The sequence below is a fragment of the Erythrolamprus reginae genome, chromosome 1 (genome assembly GCF_031021105.1).
Source record: "Erythrolamprus reginae isolate rEryReg1 chromosome 1, rEryReg1.hap1, whole genome shotgun sequence".
Taxonomy (NCBI): Eukaryota; Metazoa; Chordata; class Lepidosauria; order Squamata; family Dipsadidae; genus Erythrolamprus; species Erythrolamprus reginae.
Genome location: NC_091950.1, coordinates 400,762,519 through 400,782,732, shown reverse-complemented (window position 1 = coordinate 400,782,732; position 20,214 = coordinate 400,762,519). Strand labels below are relative to the sequence as shown.

General features: G+C 43.6%; 1 protein-coding gene across 1 annotated transcript in view; it reads right to left on the bottom strand.

Moving 5' to 3' along the window:
* Positions 1–18,013, bottom strand: part of UNC45B (unc-45 myosin chaperone B) — a 50,476-nt gene extending 32,463 nt beyond the window's left edge. The window contains exons 1-6 of the mRNA XM_070742257.1: positions 17,936–18,013; positions 13,330–13,491; positions 7,983–8,019; positions 5,688–5,863; positions 4,430–4,519; positions 587–754 (exon numbers count right to left, since the gene is read on the bottom strand). Of these exons, the coding sequence (XP_070598358.1) occupies positions 587–754; positions 4,430–4,519; positions 5,688–5,863; positions 7,983–8,019; positions 13,330–13,491 (633 nt within the window). The 5' untranslated portion in view covers positions 17,936–18,013. The remainder of the gene's footprint in view (positions 1–586; positions 755–4,429; positions 4,520–5,687; positions 5,864–7,982; positions 8,020–13,329; positions 13,492–17,935) is intronic.
* Between the last annotated feature and the right edge of the window lie 2,201 nt (positions 18,014–20,214).

The following is a 20,214-nucleotide window of genomic DNA, read 5'->3' as shown; positions in this document are numbered from 1 at the left end:
ACCTTGAGCCGGTGATGAGATTTGAACCGCTGACCTGCAGATCTAGCAGTCAGCTTCAGTGGCCTGCAGTACTGCACTCTACCCACTGTACCACCTCAAGATGCACGTGCGGGCGAGATTTCGGCAATTTTTGCTGATATTTTAGCTTCTGTGCATGCGCAGAAGCAAAACATGGGTGAAAATTGCCAAAATCTCGCTCACACAAACGTCCTGACACAAAAGTTCACTTGCTGCGCATGTGCAGAAGCCAATCTCGTGCAGGGGCGCATTGGGTGTGCATAGCTGCGTCCGCATCCCAGACATTCCTACCAGGACAGAGCACCTGAGCACAATGGCTGCTGCCCACCCCTGATTGTATCTCCGCTGTAGTGAATGCAGACTGCAGGCTGGCTTTGGAGGTGGGCACCTTCTGACAGCCACTCAAAACTCCCGCTCGCGGCCTAGCCAATCAACGAGCAGTATGCAAATTTTAGGAAAATATCTCCGTATGTAACAGGTTCACTGCAACTTTTTTTTTGGTCTTCTTCCTGCTGACCTGAAGCCATTCATGCAACAAGAAGATTCCCAACACATTTTTCTCTCTTACCCGTGCCATGTGCCTTGTGCACATCCCTGAGAAGGTCCTTGTTGCTGCCAGGATCAGCTCAGGATTTTTAGTTTCTATTAGCCTCAAAAGCAAATTCAAGCCATTATTCTGGAATATCCTCTCTGCTCCTGCTTCTTCTCGGCCAAGAACAATGAGGTTGTTTGCTGCCTGATTTTAAAAAGACAGCCAAAGAAACGGAAGGACCATAAATGCAGATTACCCATCACTCTTTTTTTAAATTTAATTTATTTTTTTTATTTTTATAAAAATAGCTTACAATATATATAATCATAATAACAGTAGCAATGACAAGCAAACAAGTCAAAACGTCAACAAGAAAGAACAAAAAAGAAGAAAGAAAAGACAAAAAACAAAACAAAGAAAGACAAAGGTAATACCATTTAAAAAGAGAGAAAAATCTTATTTCTCTCTTGGCTACCCAATCTTAAATGTTTCATATCAAATTTTATATTGTTTAACACCTTAACATCTCATAATCGGTCTTATAATTCCTCTTCAGTTTATTTTGATTAAATGCTTTATTTTAAAGTTGGCTAATTATACCCTTGTCTGTTAGAATAATGTTCTATACTAAGTCACTCTTTTCTCATTCATTATTGTCTATATAAACTTGTTGTGGTTGGCTCTGGCCCAGCTCCTGCCCCAGGGAATTGGGAGATGGATGCAGGGGAAAATTCAACATGTCACAGGCCTGTGTTATTGCCGACAGAATCAGATCAAAGTTTAGTTTCCTCAGATGAAGAAGAAGGTGGGAGTGACTCGGCAGAGGAGGGCTTGGCACACAGCCCAGGCAGTCAATCTCCCTTATCTTCCGTTGATTCAGATGATGACATTTTGGACCCACACAAGCGCAGAATTATGTGTAGAAGAGACCAAGTAAGAACATATTACAAGAAATAAGGGAGGCCACCTGTGTTTGGGTGGGGCTCCAGTAATTAGGCTGCTGCTATAAATAGCAGCATGTGGGTTTGGCCTTTGTGGAAGAATATCCGATTGGAGTTCGTCAAGAATCTTGTGTTGCTGGACTTTGTTGCTTTTTCACGCCTTTGAAACCAAAGCAGAGCAACGTGTGTGTGTGTGTGTGTGTGACTTCGTTGGAAGAAGGGGTGTGAAGTTTCTTCACAGCTGCTAGCTAAGTACTTAATGACTGGTTAAGGAAAATTGTACAGACTACCTGGTTGTTTTGGGAAGAGTGCTCTTTGCAATACAAAAAGAGTGCTTTGTTTATTTTTAATTTTGTGATAAAGAACATTGTTTTGAATTTTCAAATGTGTGTGTGTCTGAAATTTGTACCCTTGAATTTTTGGGAGGCTCCTATCAGAGAGCCCGGCAGAACATAAACTATATAAACTATTTCATGTTATTGAATGAACGCTTTGATTGGAGCTCAAGTGGGTATAACATTTATTCCAATTTGAAGTGCATAATAATTATATAAGCTATGCGAGATTGAAAAAGATTTATATGCCCAAGTCATCCAATGTTTCTACATGATCTGAATTTCCCTGCGCCAGGGGTGGGTTCAGTGATGGGCTCCTACGGGTATGGTCGGGTACGCAGAACTGGTAAATGAGGTTGAATGTGAATAATTTTAGAAGAGCTGTGTGTGTGTGTGTGTTTATATAGTAGATAATGCATATTTTTGTGTGCCTGTGTGTAATATGTATGTACACTTTTGGCATTTATACATAGAATTAAATAGTATAGTTTGGATGTTCAGTAATATTAAATAGGGAAATTGTATCTCTTTGAGGCGAGGAGAGGCCAGGCACCCTAACCCAAATCCTTGACGTGAATGACGTCAAGTTGGCCACCGTTAAGTCAGTCACAAGTCCTTTAAGCCAACCCCGATCACATGATTGTCAAGCCACTCCTACTGGTCACATGGCTGGCAAGCCACACCCACAAAATAAGCCACTCGACAGTGTGGTAGTAAATTTTTTTGCAGCCCTTCACTGTGTGGGTTCCTACCGGTGCGGTCCAGAGCACTGCTTCAACCACAACAACACAAGAGCACGCAACAAATTGAAGCCTCTCGATTTCCTGAAAATTCTGGTGAAGGGATCTCTGGTCTACAGCTTCTTCATCTAGGAATCGGCGACTACTTCAGCTTCAACCACAACAACACAAGAGCTCACAACAGATTTAAACTTAATATTAATCGCTCCAAGCTTGACTGTAAAAAATATGACTTTAGCAATCGAGTTGTCAAAGCGTGGAACTCATTACCGAACTCAGTAGTGTCAACCCCTAACCCCAAACATTTCTCCCTTAGACTATCCATGATTAACCTCTCCTGGTTCCTAAGAGGTCAGTAAGGGGCGTATATAAGTGCACTAGCCTGCGTTTTGTCCCCTGTCCAATTGTCTCTCCTTATCTCATATCTCATATCTCTTTTTTCCCCTCATATATCTTCTCTTCTATTTTTATATCTTCTCTTTATATATAACACTTCATGTCTATTCTCTTCAATATGTATTGTGTATTGGACAAAAGAAATCAATAAAATAAAAATAAATAAAATAAGTGTTCTGCCAATTGTGCAATTTATGTGTGACGGCTCTGGTGCCATCTTTCCCGGTCTGTGCGCACCACCATCATTTTTTTGTGGTGTTTTGGCTTGAAATGTCCTTCTGCGCATACGTGGAAGTAGAATTGGCATTTTCTTCCTGGTTTGGATGTCTTCTCAGCTGTGTTTCAGCTTGAAATGTCCTTCTGCATATGCGCAGAAGTAGAATGGTGTGGCAGGAATCGTGTGCATGCGCACCGGTAGCGAAAGGTAAGTGGAACCTACCCCTGCCCTGCTCCCATTGCTCAGTTTCTGCTCCCAGTTCCTCAGTAAACTATTTTAAAGTAGACAAGATTAAGGAATCATCTTCACCAGAAAATTAAAATACTTTTTATTAAGATTTGTTATAATAACAGAATCTTGCAAGTCTGACAGCACTTTAATTCCACCTTATACTTTTGAGAATTAGAGAGGTATCTCTCTGAATGTTTTCCATGCCTTTTGCATGACTTTGGCTAGGTCATGTTTTGTGCCTTGTTGCTTTGGAAATGGATCTCAATTACTTCTCTCAAGGTCACCCACTTTATTGTGTACACCAGTGATTTTCAACCTTTTTGGAGACGCGGCACATTTTTTACATTTACAAAATCCTGGGGCACACCACCAACCAAAATGACACAAAATGACACTCTAAGGCACTCTCCTCTTTTTTTCCATGCCTCCCCCCCCCGTGTGTGTGTGTGTATACGCACTCTCGAACCATTTCCAAAAACATGTGAGGGCTGGGGGGTTTCTCTCTTTTTATCATATGCTTTAAATAAAGAGTCACTCCTCTCCCTCTCTTTTGTTTCTCTCTCTTTCCTCACATTCTCTGTATCAATCATTTTCTCATTTCTCTTTTTTCCTCCCCGTTTTGCTCATTTTTCTCTCTCTCTCTCCCTTCCTCTCCTTTTCTCTCTCTCTCTCTTTCTTTCTTTCTTTCTTTCTCTCTCTCTCTCTTGCTTTCTTTCTCTTTCTCTCTCTCTCTCTTGCTTTCTTTCTCTCTCACTCAGCAAAAAGTTGCAAGACTGGAACCTGAGCTTCCTTCTTCGCGGCACACCTGACCATGTCTCACGGCACACTGGTTGGAAAACACTGGTGTACACTATATGATATTTTTTCACTCTTGTTGCCTTAGGTTGCTGACTAGAGGCAGAGAGCAATGCAAGCCAACTATGGGTTCCCCCTCTACCCAATTAACAGAAGAAAGAAAAAAACCACAATTTTCTTAGTCAAATGAAGAGAAAGAAACAGTTTATATTCAGGAAACTCACCTTCTCTCGCTTCTCTTTCTCGCTCTTTTCATCCAGGAGGATTTCAAACATTTGCTGCACTCTAGCATCAGTGGAGAATTGAAAGCGTAACTATGTCAAAGATGAAGAAAATGACAGAGATTATTGTTTAAATTTTGTTGGGTTCCTGGTGATCTCTGAGTTAGCATTTTCTCTTGCAGACTTTTCATCATTCATTCATTCATTCATTCATTCATTTATTTATTATATTTGTATGCTGCCCCTCTCTGTAGACTCGGGGCGGCTAACAACAATAATGAAACAACATATAACAAATCTAATATTTAAAATAATTAAAAGACCCTTATTTAAAAAACCGAACATACACACAAACAAACATACCATGCATAAATTGTATAGGCCTAGGGGGAAGGGAATATCTCAATTCCCCCATGCCTGACGACAGAGGTGGGTTTTAAGAAGCTTACGAAAGGCGAGGAGGGTAAGGGCAATTCTGATCTCTGGGGGGAGTTGGTTCCAGAGGGTCGGGGCCACCACAGAGAAGGCTCTTCCCCTGGGTCCCGCCAAATGACATTGTTTAGTGGACGGGACCCGGAGAAGGCCAACTCTGTGGGACCTAACTGGTCGCTGGGATTCGTGGGGCAGAAGGCGGTCCCGGAGATATTCTGGTCCGATGCCATGGGCTAGGTAACATCACCAGTGGATGTGATAAGGAAGTTACTAACTTTGCATATATGATAGTTTGCCCCATTAACCCTGACTGGGATATAGAGTAGGTCAGGCTGTTTTCCAAGGCACCAGATGGCAAGGAATAATGGATGGGAGCTGACCAAAGAGAGATTCAACCTGGAAATAATAAGGAAAAACTTTCTGACAGTTAGAGCAATCAACCAGTGGAACCAGCTTGCCTGCAAAGATTGTGAGAGCTCTTACAATTGAGACTTTCAAAGGGAAATTGGACTGCCAATTGTCCAAAATGGTGTAGGGACTCCTGCTAGAACAAGGGGTTGGATTGCATGGCCTACAAGATCCCTTCCAACTCTAATAATAATCTGTAATCAGGTGGTCCTCATTTAATGAACACTTCTTCAGCAACCTTTCCAACTTGCAATAGAGCTGAATGAGTGGTCCTTACAACTTGAATTTCCAGCGGTCATAATGCTTTGCAATCATGATCCAGGTGCTCACATGCACATACAGAACACCTCCACCTCCAACACAAGAGAGAACTGGTCTGACAAGTTGGCTGATCGGTGTGTCAACCCTGTCAATCATTTACCTTCTCCTGGATAGTGGTGCCCAGATGTCGAAGGGCCTCCTGAAAATTTTGGTTCCGAGGCTCTATGGTGGCACATCTCTGGACATCTTTGAAGGCCTGGTCCAGCTTTCCAAGTTTTTCCAGGGCCTGGCTACGACGGTATAAAGCCTTAACATCAGAAGGGTTGATGTCAATAGCTAGAAGAAAAATAATGACAAAATTGAAATGATACCTGATAGCACCAATTTGACCAAGAGAACAGTTGCATCTGCCTTTTCTTCTTGTTCCATCTATTTCTATCTCATTTGTTTTGGTTTGTTTTTCCTGTTCAAGTACAGTATTTCTATAGAATGCAGAAATGTGTGTAACAAATGGGAAGAACAGAACCAACTGGTTTTCTTTTCTTACTTTAAGATAAATATCAGCAAAGCTTAAATATTCAGTTCATAGCATGACAGGCGAACTCTTAGATCAAGAAGATACAACTCCCAAGGTTACGTGTGACTCACAAAAGAAGGGGAATATATGTGTTCCAGGATAATGTTACAGGATCCAATCTGGGTCGGCCTAGAGGTTTTGTCTTCCGGGTTTTGGGAATTATGTTGGAGCCTGCTAGAGAGAGGTTCCCTGAGGGTGGGCTCCAGCAGATGTGAAATCCAGCAGATTCTAGCAGGTACTGGAGAACTGATAGTAGAAATGTTGAGTTGTTTCGAGAACCGGTAGTGGAAATTTTGAGTAATTCGGAAAACTGGCAAATACCATCTCTGGCTGGTCCCAGAGTGGGATGGGAATGGAGATTTTGCAATATTTTGGCATCGGACCAGAATACCTCCAGGACCGCCTTCTGCCGCACGAATCCCAGCGACCAGTTAGGTCCCACAGAGTTGGCCTTCTCCGGGTCCCGTCAACTAAACAATGTCGTTTGGTGGGACCCAGGGGAACAGCCTTCTCTGTGGCGGACCTGGCCCTCTGGAACCAACTCCCCCCAGATATCAGAGTTGCCCCCACCCTCCTAGCCTTTCGTAAGCTCCTCAAAACCCACCTCTGTCCTCAGACATGGGGGAATTGAAATATTCCCTTCCCCCTAGGCTTATAAAAAATTTATGCATGGTATGTCTGTATGTATAATTGGTCTCTTAAATTGGGGTTTCTTTTTAAAATTAACTTAAATATCAGATTTGTTTAGATTGTTTTATTACTGTTGTTAGTCGCCCCGAGTCTGCGGAGAGGGGCGGCATACAAATTAAATGAATGAATGAATGAATGAATAAATAAATAAATAAATAAATATCCTTACCCCAGGAGTGGGGACTTTGCAGTATCCTTCCCCTGCCAGACCACCAGGCCACACTACAGCGACCAAGCCACTCCCACATACCAGTTGTAAAAAAAATTGGATTTTACCACTGGGCTCTGGGCACATGATGGCACACCTGTTTTTCAAGTTGGGTAACTGGTTATTTCTGGTCTCTGGAAGGTGACAAAGGCCATTTTTGCCCTCCCCAAGCTCTTAGAAAGGCTCTGAACCTGGGGCGAGCAGAAAATGGGCCTTCCCCACCCGCTCCGGAAGCTGAAAACAGACTGTTTCCTGACTCTCAGTGGGCCCAGAAGCTTCCAAAAATCAGTTGGCTGGCATGCACATGTGCAGTGGACCTGAGCTCGCATGCCCATCGATATGGCTTTTGTGGCACGTGTGCCAGAGGTCCGCTATCACAGATCTATGAGGGTCGCCCAGAAAGTAATGCACCACATTTTTTTCTCAGCCTACACTAATGGTACGAATGCAAAAATTTAGATATACATTATTTGAATTGTCAGGAGTTCATGTGTAAATTTTGCGTTTCTTCAGACAGCAGCAGTGTTTTGAAATGGCATCTGTAAGTGATGTACGTTACAAGCAGCGTGTCGTCATTGAATTTCTCACTGCGGAGAAAGAAACTGTTGGGAACATTCACAAATGTTTGTGTACAATTTATGGAGAATCTGCAGTTGACAGAAGTACAGTTAAAGGATGCCATTCACGGAAGACATTTTGAGGATGACAAAGAGGTGATTCACACAATGCAGAAATGGCTTCGTGACCAGAACAAGGAGTGGTACCGACAGGGCATATACGCCCTTGTGTCTCGCTGGAGGAAGGCCATAGAACGGGACAGAGATTACATGGAAAAATAGGGAGAGCAGAAGAAACATCATTCTTTCTTGTGTGTAAGTTTCATTGTGTTCAATAAATAATTGTTGGGGGGAAATGCATGAAAATTGTGCATTACTTTGTGGGTGACCTTCGTAGAATATTTTAGCCATAGTTTAACTTACCTTTAGTTGCATCTGTCGTCACTTGGGCATATTTCTCCTATATTTTTCAAAGAAAAAGATATTTTTATTAGTGATTAAGAAGGTTGTTCATGGGATGTTCATTTTAGCTCTGATAGATAATTCTGTAGCTGCTCCTTGAAGTCAAATAAATTATTACAAAATGTAGCAACTTAGAAACAAATATCCTGATTAGGGTACCTGTTTAAACACCTTCACTTAGAATTAAATATTCTTTTACAGAGTTTATTCACAGCTAAATAAATATATAATTTATTTAAAAAAATATTCATAGAATTATGCTGCAGCTGTTCTAGTCAGCTGATTAATTCAGTGATTAAACACATATTAAAAAGATGAATTTTTAAAAAACCATTAGCCAGCTTTTCTTCTGTTTTGAGATGATATTTGAATCCCAGAAGGGATCTGCTTGGAAACATCACCCAAAAACAAAGAGAAGATGTGGGACAAATGCATTCACACTTGCAAGATTTTAAATACCGTATATACTCGAGTATAAGTCGGGGTTTTTTAGCCCAAAAATGGGCTGAAAAACCCGACCTCGACTTATACTCGGGTGACTGACGGGTCACCACAAGAGGGCGCAAGCGGCTTAGGGAAAGACAGCCGTCTTTCAGCTTGAAAGAAGCGGCAACTGCCCGGTTAAGAAGGGAGAATCCACCCACTAGCCAAACGGCTTTTTTCCTGTTTAGCGCTCGAACGCTGCGCTAAACAGTAAAAAAGCCGTTTGGCTAGTGGGTGGATTCTCCCTTCTTAACCGGGCAGTTGCAGCTTCTTTCTGTTTAGCGCAGCGTTCGAGCGCTAAACAGAAAGAAGCTTGCCGGTTAAGAAGGGAGAATCCGCCGCTTCTTTCTGTTTAGCGTAGCGTTCGAGCGCTAAACAGAAAGAAGCTGCAACTGCCCGGTTAAGAAGGGAGAATCCACCCACTAGCCAAACGGCTTTTTTCCTGTTTAGCGCTCGAACGCTGCGCTAAACAGTAAAAAAGCCGTTTGGCTAGTGGGTGGATTCTCCCTTCTTAACCAGGCAGTTGCCGCTTCTTTCTGTTTAGCGCAGCGTTCGAGCGCTAAACAGAAAGAAGCGGCAACTGCCCGGTTAAGAAGGGAGAATCCACCCACTAGCCAAACGGCTTTTTTCCTGTTTAGCGCTCGAACGCTGCGCTAAACAGTAAAAAAGCCGTTTGGCTAGTGTGTGGATTCTCCCTTCTTAACTGGGCAGTTGCAGCTTCTTTCTGTTTAGCGCAGCGTTCGAGCGCTAAACAGAAAGAAGCTTGCCGGTTAAGAAGGGAGAATCCGCCGCTTCTTTCTGTTTAGCGTAGCATTCGAGCGCTAAACAGAAAGAAGCTGCAACTGCCCGGTTAAGAAGGGAGAATCCACCCACTAGCCAAACGGCTTTTTTCCTGTTTAGCGCTCGAACGCTGCGCTAAACAGTAAAAAAGCCGTTTGGCTAGTGGGTGGATTCTCCCTTCTTAACCGGGCAGTTGCAGCTTCTTTCTGTTTAGCGCGGCGTTCGAGTGGTTGGCTCTTGCGTGCAAGCAAAGGAACCTGCCAACCACTCGAACGCCGCGCTTTAACAAGAAAAAAGCCGTTTCGCTGGGGGGGGGATTCTTGCTTCTTAAACCGGGAGCAGTTGCCCCCTCTCCCAAAGCGATGTCCCAAAGCGGTCTCCGGGAAGCGACCGAGTTAAAGGCAATCGTCTGCCTTTCCTTCAGCCCGAAAGAGGAGGCAAATGCCCCGCCTTCCCCCAGCCGGTTAACTTGAAGCGCTCGGTTAACCGGCTGGGGGAAGGCAGGGCATTTGCCTCCTCTTTTGAGCTGAAGGAAAGGCAGACGACTGCCTTTCCCTCGGTCGCTTCCCGGAGACCGCTTTGGAACGTTGCTTTGCTTGCGCCTGCCCCTCCTACAGCGGAGAGAGGCGGCAAATGGCCAGCCCTTCCCCCACCCACTTAGCTGAGCCCTTCGGGAAGGTGCCGCCTGTCTTCGCTGTAGGAAAGGCAGGCACATCCGAAGCGCGTGGGGAAGTGGCTGTGGGAGGCAACGACATTCCTAAGCCGGTGAGGTGTGGTGGAGGGGTGGCGAGAAGATAGAAGCAAGAATCCACCCCCCCTCCAGCTTTTCCCCCCTCTCCCCGCAAGAAAAGGAGCCAGCCAAACACTCCAATGCCGCGCTAGAGGGGGGAAAAGCCGATGAGGTGTGTGTGTGTGGGGGGGGTGGATTCTTGCTTCTGTCTTCTCAACACCCCCTCACCCCACCTCTCGGGAAGAGAGCAACAGGAAAGGACGCGGTTTTCTTCTGCCGGGTCGAGGACAAAGCGGGTGTTGAGGGCGGCGGGCGAGCAACATTTCAGCGGGGAGAAAACCCCAAGCTGAGAGTGCCTTTTAAAATCACTCTCCTCTCAGCCTCGGCAAGCTGCCGAGAAGTGGGGTTTTCGGAGTGGGGAGGCAAAAACGCTCAGAATGTCACCACCGAGGCATTTCTCCAAGGGGCGGGGGTCCCTAAACTTTCCTTTAACCCCAGCGGACACAAAGATGGGAATGCGTGGTCCTCGCCAGCCACCCATCTGCGGGGGCTGCCTCGCGCCAAGGCAGAATTAAATTCAACAACCAAAATATTATATTTTTAAAAAACATACTTTTTTGACAGTTTGTTTGCCTTTTAAGACATCTCTCTGGCTGTGCCTAATGTCAACAATATAAAGTTTTGCCAGGTGAAATTTTTTTTTGCCAGATTAGCTATGGATCTCACTGAAGAAATTTTAAAGAATACTCAAAATGATTCTTCATTTGCTTTGTAACCTTAAATAAAAAAACAATACAGTATTGACTCTGTAATTTACCCGGGGAGGGGACAGGAGGGGGGCGCAGACAGACAGGAAAGGAAGACAGACAGACAGACAGACAGACAGAGACCTATGACCACAATTGAGCTCAAAATTTGTTGTTAAGCAAAAGCATTGTTAAGTGAAAATCACCACATTTTACTCAATCCATGACATTTCCTAGCTCTAACAGTGATGTGCAAGCTAGGGAAGTACCGGTACATCTGAAGACATGTGTAATGTTCTAGTTATGGTTAACTGTGTGGCAGAAAGTGGACTCTGGGTTTGTTTTCCTATTACAGTAAGTGAGGTTGAATGTACCATATATAATTTTACAAGAGCTCTCTCTCTTTCTCTCTCTGTATATACACATACAGTTTATATAGTAGATAATGTACAGTATATTTTTGTGTGCCTGTGTGTAATATTTATTTACACATATGGCATATATACATAGAATTAAGTATATTTTGGATGTTCAGTAATTGTAAATATAGAGGGAAATTGGAGTCCGGTAATGAGTTCCACGCTTTGACAACTCGGTTACTGAAGTCATATTTTTTACAGTAAGTAAGTAAGTGAGTAAGTGAGTAAGTGAGTGAGTAAGTGAGTAAGTGAGTAAGTGAGTAAGTGAGTAAGTGAGTAAGTGAGTAAGTAAGTGTATAATTGGGCTGCATATTTTTGGTTTTGTTTGTCTGGTCTATTTCTTTATTTAGAAAATTTATAATTTTCTAAAATTATACCCAACTCACTCACAGTGATTTCGAGGGGCTTACAAAAATAAACCCAATTCGAAAATCCTCACTCCTCACTCCTCCACACTCCTGATGACAACAATCAAACCAATTACTTGATGGGCTCCATATTCCTAAAATGATTTCATTGCTTATTTGTACCCTATGACAATCATTAAGTGTTGTACCTTATGATTCTTGATGAACGTATATTTTACATTATGTACACTGAGAGCATATGCACCAAGACAAAGTCCTTGTGCGTCCAATCAATCTTGGCCAATAAAGAATTCTGTTCTGTTCTTTTCTGTTCTGTTCTATTCTATTCTATTCTAATTTGCAAACTGGTAGGGAAAGTAAGTGAATCTCACCCCTGGGCCCAATCCTAACTTTCTAGATGTGTTGGACTTCAACTGTCTGAATCCCTAGTGAGCACTGCTGTTTTTCTATATAATTGCCTGGATTTATGGAGATTCTGAGGTCTTGGTCGTCCCAAAGGTGCTTTTTCAAGAGGCAACTGGACTTTCTGGTTTTTCTTTGATGACGTTTTGCTTCTCATCCATTCATCTCAGAGCTGAAGAAGCTTCTTGGATGAGAAGCGAAATGTTTTCAAAGAAAAACCAGAAAGTCCAGTTGCCTCTTGAAAAAGCATCTTTGGGACAATTGCGCGGATTGTGTGTACATGTTTATGTCTCTTCTATCAGGTTCGCATCATATGCTAAATAATAACCTGCCTTTGCAACATCCAACATCAAGTAGAAAAAGAACTCTTAAATGTCACAAATTCCCAAGAGAAGTTGTCAAAAATCTCATGAGATTTTTGCCAAACCGCTAAAAGTCCGAGTCTTTAGAGAGGGGCGGCATACAAATCTAATAAATTATTATTATTATTATTATTATTATTATTATTATTATTATTATTATTATTATGTCAGTACAACACAGCAAACGAGATCACTATGCTGGATTTCGTATTTCATCACCAGTCAGGCGCTTCCCAAGCTCCTAGGACTGCGTGATGTAGCGGCGAATTATGTTTGCCGATCCCAGTAAAGCGGCCTTTTGCAATTGACAGATGGAGATTTTGTCAATTCCAATGGTTTTCAAATGTCCGCTGAGATCCTTTGGCACTGTGACCAGCGTGCCAAGTACCACTGGGACCACTTTCACGGGCTTATGCCAGAGTTGTTGCAGCTCGATTTTTAGATCTTCGTATTTCACTAATTTCTCTAGCTGCTTCTCCTTAATTCTGCTGTCCCCTGGGATTGCGATGTCGGTGATCCATACTTTCTTTTTCTCCACGAGCACAATGTCTGGTGTGTTATGCTTCAGAATTCGGTCAGTCTGAAGTCGGAAGTCCCACAGTAGTTTTGCTTGCTCATTTTCGACCACTTTTTCAGGCTTATGATCCCACCAGTTGTTTGCCACTGGTAAATGGTAGTTACGGCACAAGTTCCAGTGGATCATCTGTGCCACAGCATCATGTCTATGCTTGTAGTCAGTCTGTGCCATCTTTTTGCAGCAGCTGAGTATGTGATCGATTGTTTCATCTGTTTCTTTACAGAGTCTGCAGATTATTATTATTATTATTATTATTATTATTATTATTATTATTATTATTATTATTAAACCTTTGGATTATCTTGAGAGATAAGGACACTTGGGGGATTGATGTACCATTTGGATATCATGTGGTTTGCCTCCTCTGGATTGTTGACTTTTCTGACACTCTTTAACTTCAGTTCAAGACTCTTCCCACATCTCCCCATAAAATTTCCTTACCTTTTTCAAAAAGCATGCTGCTCGGTTTCGATACAACACAGCCTGGAGTGATGGATCTTTAGCAAGTTTAAGAGCTTTGGAGTAGCTTTTAATCGCGCTTTCATAATCATTGCCTTGAAAGAACTTATTCCCTTCTTCCTTCAGCTGCACAGGGTCCTCCATCTAGAAGAGAAACAAATAGGCCTTTTTTAGGGATGTCTCTAGTATCATGGCCCTGTCCGGGGCGGGTTCTAACTTACCTCGTCACCGGTTCGCTTCCTCCTGTGCCGTGTGGGCATGTGCGCATTGCACACCAGGCAGTCATGCCATGCAAACACACACACATGGTTTGTGCATGTGTGCGAGAATGCGCAATGCCAAAACCCAAGTTTCTGCGCATGTGCAGAAGCCAACAACAAGAAGCCAATTTGGGGACATGGTCAACCGGTAATCGCTCTGGTTTAGCAAGCAGAGGGAAAATTCCCACTATCGGTTCTATAGAACTGGTCCAAACTGGGAGCAACCCACCTCTGGCCTTATCACTACTGAGGAAAAGACCAAGGAAAACAGTGATTCTGTCTTTTATTTGTTAAGATATTCTGTGGGGTGGAGGAAGGGGAAAAAAATGCAAGGAATAACTAGAAAGTGAAATGAGTCCAAGTAGAAGACCAAAACCACCTGTAAAAATGATTTGAACACCGGTAGGACTTTTAGAGAAAATCAGACCAGGTTTCTCACCTTTAGATAATCTCCAGACAAAATACAAGTAATAAAAATGTGTATAAAAAAGCAATCCCAGACTGGAATATAATCAGTCATAAGCAGGGATCAAATGCTTTCGGCTCGTTTGTGCCTATTGGTTGTTGGACAGCCAGTTGCGAAGGGAGCACGAGGCTCCTCCCACCTGCCTGGATGCCACTATTTGGGTTCTCTTACCTTCTGTGCATGCACAGAAAGCTTTGCGCATGCACAGAGGTTAAAAGAACCCAAATGGTGGCATCTGGCAGATGGGAGGAGCCTCATTCTCCATTTGCGACCGGGTCTTTGACAACCGATAGACACGAGCAAAGAACACACAAAAAAGTTACTTGTGATAATTTTTCACACATATGACCATTGCAGAATTCACATGATCATACAATCAAAATTCAGATGCTTGGCAATGGGCTCATAGTTATGATGGTTGAAGTATCCAGAGTCATATGATCACCTTTTGCGACCTTCTGATGAACCAAGTCAATAGGGAAGACAGATTCACTTAACAACCATGTTGCTAATTTAACAACTGTAGGGATTCACTTAAAAACTGTTGCAAGGAAGGTCATAGAATGGGACAAAACCAGGAGTGGGCTGCTGCCCAGACTGGTGGGGGGGACACAGTGGGCTAGCGAAAATGTAGCCCCACCCCAGAGTGCCCAATTGCACTGAAAGATGTTGAACAAAAATGCAGGGCATCCTGCAAAAGCCACACCCACAGTGTGGTACCGTGTTTCCCCAAAAATAAGACACTGTCTTATATTAATTTTTGCTCCAAAAGTTGTGCTACGTCTTATTTTCGGGGGGTGCCTTATATTTCTCAAATAAGACAAATTCACAGGCAGAAAAGCTGACACCCCCAAAGTAAGTGTACCGTACGGTACACTGATTACAGTACGGTACCTGTCAGTATGGCACACACACACACAAACGACGGCACTTATATGGTACAACAGTATACTCCCCGCTATTGCAGCTTCCGGCCACTAGAGGAACTACAGTCTACGCACTGTAGTGGAGACTGTAATGGCGGTGAGACAGCAGCAGACTGTGTCTGCTGCACTGGACGGTACAAAGCAATGGAAGGGGCCAGCAGGGGACGCCACATTATTACGGTACCGCTATGAACAGCTTTGAATGGTACCGTATGTTTTTCCACTGTACCGTATGTAAACTTGACTATGCCTTATTTTCGAGGGGTGCCTTATATTAGCAAATTCTGCAAAACCTCTGACATGCATTACTTTTGGGGTACGTCTTATTTTCCGGGAAACAGGGTAGTAAAAATTTTGGTAGCCCTTCGCTGGACAAAACCCACTTAACAACTGCCTCACTTAGCAACAGAAATTTTGGGTGCAATTGTAGTCAAAGATTACCTGTACTTTACCCATATCACTTTGTAAAATGTACTATCTTTGGTTTTCTTTCATAGTTCTCATTCATCTTCATCAATAAATTCTTAATTATGTTTGGACATCGTTTATATATAGCGATATATAATTCATGGATCTAAAGTAGTAGACTTCAGTTTGAAGACAACCTATGATATATCTTCATACATTTGTGAGGACCATTCACTGATAAAAATTTATGAATCCTGTAAATCAGTATGTCAAGATTCCAGGTAGCATCCAAACTAAATAAGAGTCCAAGTCAAAGAAGTTGGTGATAAATTAACAACTTGCCACAACATTTTTTTCATGCTTGACTTCTGGTCCCTGAAGTTTTTTTGGCAACGTTTTTCAAAAGTGGTTCATTTTTCTTTTTGTTTTTGGGATGAAAGAAAGGGACTGAACCAAGTCACCCAACTGACTTTGTAGTTAAAGTGGGAATAGATCTCCCGATCTCCCGGTTGTTAACCCAGTAAAGTGATACCTTGTCTTATGAACTTAATTGATTCCGGGACGAGGTTCGTAAGGTGAAAGGTTTGTAAGACGAAACAATGTTTCCCATAGGAATCAATGGAAAAGCGATTAATGCATGCAAGCCCAAAACTCACCCCTTTTGCCAGGTGAAGTACCTGTTTTTGCGCTGCTGGGATTCCCATGAGGCTCCCCTCCATGGGAAACCCCACCTCCGGACTTCCGTGTTTTTGCAATGCTGCAGGGGAATCCCAGCAGCGCAAAAAACGGGCGCTTTGCTGGCAACATAAGTCCGGAGGTGGGGTTTCCCAGCAAGGGGAGCCTCAGCAAAATCGCAGCATCGCAAAAACACGGACGTCCAGAGGTGGGGTTTCAAGGACTTCCATGTTTTTGCAATGCTGTGATTTTGCTGAGGCTCCCCTCGCTGGGAAACCCCACCTCCGGACTTCTGTTGCCAGCAAAGCACCCGCTTTTGCAATGCTGGAATTCCACTGCTGGGATTCCCCTGCAGCATTGCAAAAACACGGAAGTCCGGTTGTGGGGTTTCCAATGGAGGGGAGCCTCCGGGAAATCCCAGTAGCGCAAGAACGGGTGCTTCACTGGCAACGGAAGTCCGGAGGTGGGGCATCCCAGCAGTGGTGGGTTGGGTTCGTAAGATGAAAATAGTTCGGAAGAAGAGGCAAAAAAGTCTTAAACCCTGGGTTCGAATCTCGAAAAGTTCGTATGACGAGGGATTCGTAATATGAGGTATCACTGTATCTTTAGCTCTGTGGTGGGTTGCTCCGAGTTCAAACCAGTTCTTAGAACTGGTAGTGCTGGCAACGGGATGCTCCGTCTACCAACCTGTAATGCTTCTGCGCATGGGCAGAAGTGTCGTGAGCATGCACGAGCAGACGTGCGAAACAGTGGCAAAATTATTTACAACCCACCACTGCTTTAAGTACTATATCAGGCTGGCACTCATTAAATAAATAGTAAGCATTATTATCTTAGATTGTCTACAGTTGACCTCTCCCCTTTTCTAAGAGGTTTATAAGGGGCGTGCATAAGCGCACTATTGTGCCTACCATCCCTGTCCAACTGTCCTTTGTCTTCTTTTTATCATTATTTTCTACTTATACAAACTAGTATCCTATACCATACTTGTTGAACAAATGAATGAATGAATGAATGAATAAATAAATAAATGAGTAAATAAATAAATAAATTTTCAGAAATGGATTATCATACTCCAGTAATCGTCTTTTATCGTATGTTCACCAGAATCCTGTGCAATTACGATGAAATGCTGTTTGACCCAAAGAATCAAACTGATTGAACTGTATTTCTCTCATCCCATTCCGGTACCAATAAATCCACTGTTTTATTGGTTTCCATATTTCTGGTCACATCTACAGTACACCCTCTATACTTGGACAATTTTTAGATGTCGTTGGGAATTGTCCCAATCATCTGATGAGAAGGGGGAAAAAATCCAACCACAGTGCGCACACACAAAGACTTGTAATAATCTTTGGCATTCAAAAAAAATATTCCCTTGGGTTTTGCTATTGGATATTTCACCACCCTGTTTGCTATTAAATCTTCATTTATAGAAACATAGAAACATAGAAGACTGACGGCAGAAAAAGACCTCATGGTCCATCTAGTCTGCCCTTATACTATTTCCTGTATTTTATCTTACAATGGATATATGTTTATCCCAGGCATGTTTAAATTCAGTTACTGTGGATTTACCAACCATGTCTGCTGGAAGTTTGTTCCAAGGATCTACTACTCTTTCAGTAAAATAATATTTTCTCACGTTGCTTTTGATCTTTCCCCCAACTAACCTCCGATTGTGCTCCCCTTGTTCTTGTGTTCACTTTCCTATTAAAAACACTTCCCTCCGAAACCTTATTTAACCCTTTAACATATTTAAATGTTTCGATCATGTCCCCCCTTTTCCTTCTGTCCTCCAGACTATACAGATTGAGTTCATTAAGTTCATTATGCTTTCCTTTCCTTACCTTGCAGTTTCCCAATTCTTGAAATAATCACCAACTTGGATGTTTTCTTGTGGATCACTTAACCGCTGTCTCTCTCTGTGTCTCTCTCTTGGAGCAAGTTTATAAGTGTGGCTGCCTGGAGTTTAGATAGTGGTATATATATAGCTCAATGAAATAGTTAAGAGCCAGGGATAAAGCACATTGAGCAAGAACCTCAGGGGAGAGAGGCTAATTTCCAGATGAATTGGAGGGTTTGCAATTGGGCACAAACAATGCAATTAAAAAATTCACAAAACCTCACATCCAAATTTTGCATCGGCCTTTGGCAAAGTGCAACATTGGAGTTTTTCAAGGCAATAATGCAATGGCTATGGTGCTTTGCCCACCCTGCCAAAATGTACAAGGCCCTCTTCCTTTTCTATTTAAGGAAGAATGAGACATTTGAAACTCTGGAACAAGTGGCTTCACTCCAGAATCCTTGGAGAGATCCGGCAGCAGCTGTGACAGGCAGGGCATCTCTAGTAACTTCCAGAATTCACCACCCCTATCAGGAATTATCTTCAGAAATGACATTCCAAAAAACAGAACAAACAAAAACACCTCAACAAATATAAACCCTTTTGTTTTACATTCAAGCCAGATACTTTGAAAAAGTAAAGGAATAAATTAGTCTGACTGATGAGAAATTGATTAGCTTTTATTAACAGTGTTAATAGCCATTGAGTGAAGATCCCGTGTCCACTTGTCTCTCCTATATTTTATATATCTTTTCTCCCATCCATATATCCTTCCTCTACTCTTCATTGATGTATTCTATTCTCATATCTCTTCTTCTATCCCTTCCCTGATATTTACTACTACACGTTTTTATTCTCCCTACCTTTCAATTTGTATTGGACAAAATAAATAAATAAAATAAATAAATAAATAAAATAAAGATATGGCCAATATATAGACTCGACTCAACTAGGCTTGGAAGGGGCTTTGGAGGTCTTTTAGTCCAGCCGCCTGCTCAAGCAGGAGAACCTATATACAGTGGTGGGCTACCAAAATTTTTACTACCACACTGTGGGCGTGGCTTATGCGTTTTGTTTCAACATCTTTCAGTGCAAATTGAGTGTTCTGGAGCTCCATTTTCGCTACCCCACTGCGTTCCCCTTCGTCCTGATTATCTACTATATAAAGTGTATGTACACACAGGCACGCACAGCTCTTCTAAAATTATACACATTCAACCTCATTTACTGTGATAGGAAGAACATACCCAGAGCCCAGAAGGGGAAAAAAAAGAAATAAACCCCCAAATTTTGCTACCGGTACTGTGTACTTGACCATACTCATAGGAACCCACCACTGCCTATATACCAGAGGTCCCCAACCGCCGGTCCGCGGACCGGGACCGGGCCGTTGGGGTTTTCCAGCCGGTCCGCGGCGGCGCTGCCCTCCCGGCAGAGGACATTATGCAGGACAGGGTGGGGCGTCGGGCAGGGCGGGGAGAATCAGGAGGCTCCTTTGGCGCTGGGGGCTGCCTGGCTTTGTGATTTTGGCTGGGGGGGAGTTAGGAAGGTCCTACTTCTCCCCCCCCCAGCCAAAAACTCAAAGCCTATCTGCTGGATACGGGCAATGAGCGGGACAAGCGGCGCCGAAGCCGGTGGCTGTGGCAGCTGCTGCAAGAGGCTTCCGCGCCGCTCTGTCCCACTCATCGCCCATATCCAGCAGATAGGCTTTGAGTTTTTGGCTGGGGGGGGACTTAGGAAGGTCCTACTTCTCCCCCCCCAGCCAAAAACTCAAAGCCTATCTGCTGGATACGGGCGATGAGTGGGACAGAGAGGCGCGGAAGCCTCTTGCAGCAGCTGCCACAGCCACCGGCTTTGGCGCCGCTCGTCCCGCTCATTCCCCGTGTCTGGCAGAAGCTGCTGCCCGAGTGCTCTTGGCCGGCGGGATTCAAAGGGGAGAATCAGGAGGCTCCTTTGGCAGCTGGGGGCTGCCTGGCTTTGTGATTTTGGCTGGGGGGGGACTTAGGAAGGTCCTACTTCTCCCCCCCCACCAAAAACTCAAAGCCTATCTGCTGGATACGGGCGATGAGCGGGACGAGTGGTGCCGAAGCTGGTGGCTGTGGCAGCTGCTGCAAGAGGCTTCCGCGCCACTCTGTCCCACTCATCGCCCGTATCCAGCAGATAGGCTTTGAATTTTTGGCTGGGGGGGGAGAAGTAGGACCTTCCTAACTCCCCCCCCAGCCAAAATCACAAAGCCAGGCAGCCCCCAGCCGCCAAAGGAGCCTCCTGATTCTCCCCGCCCTG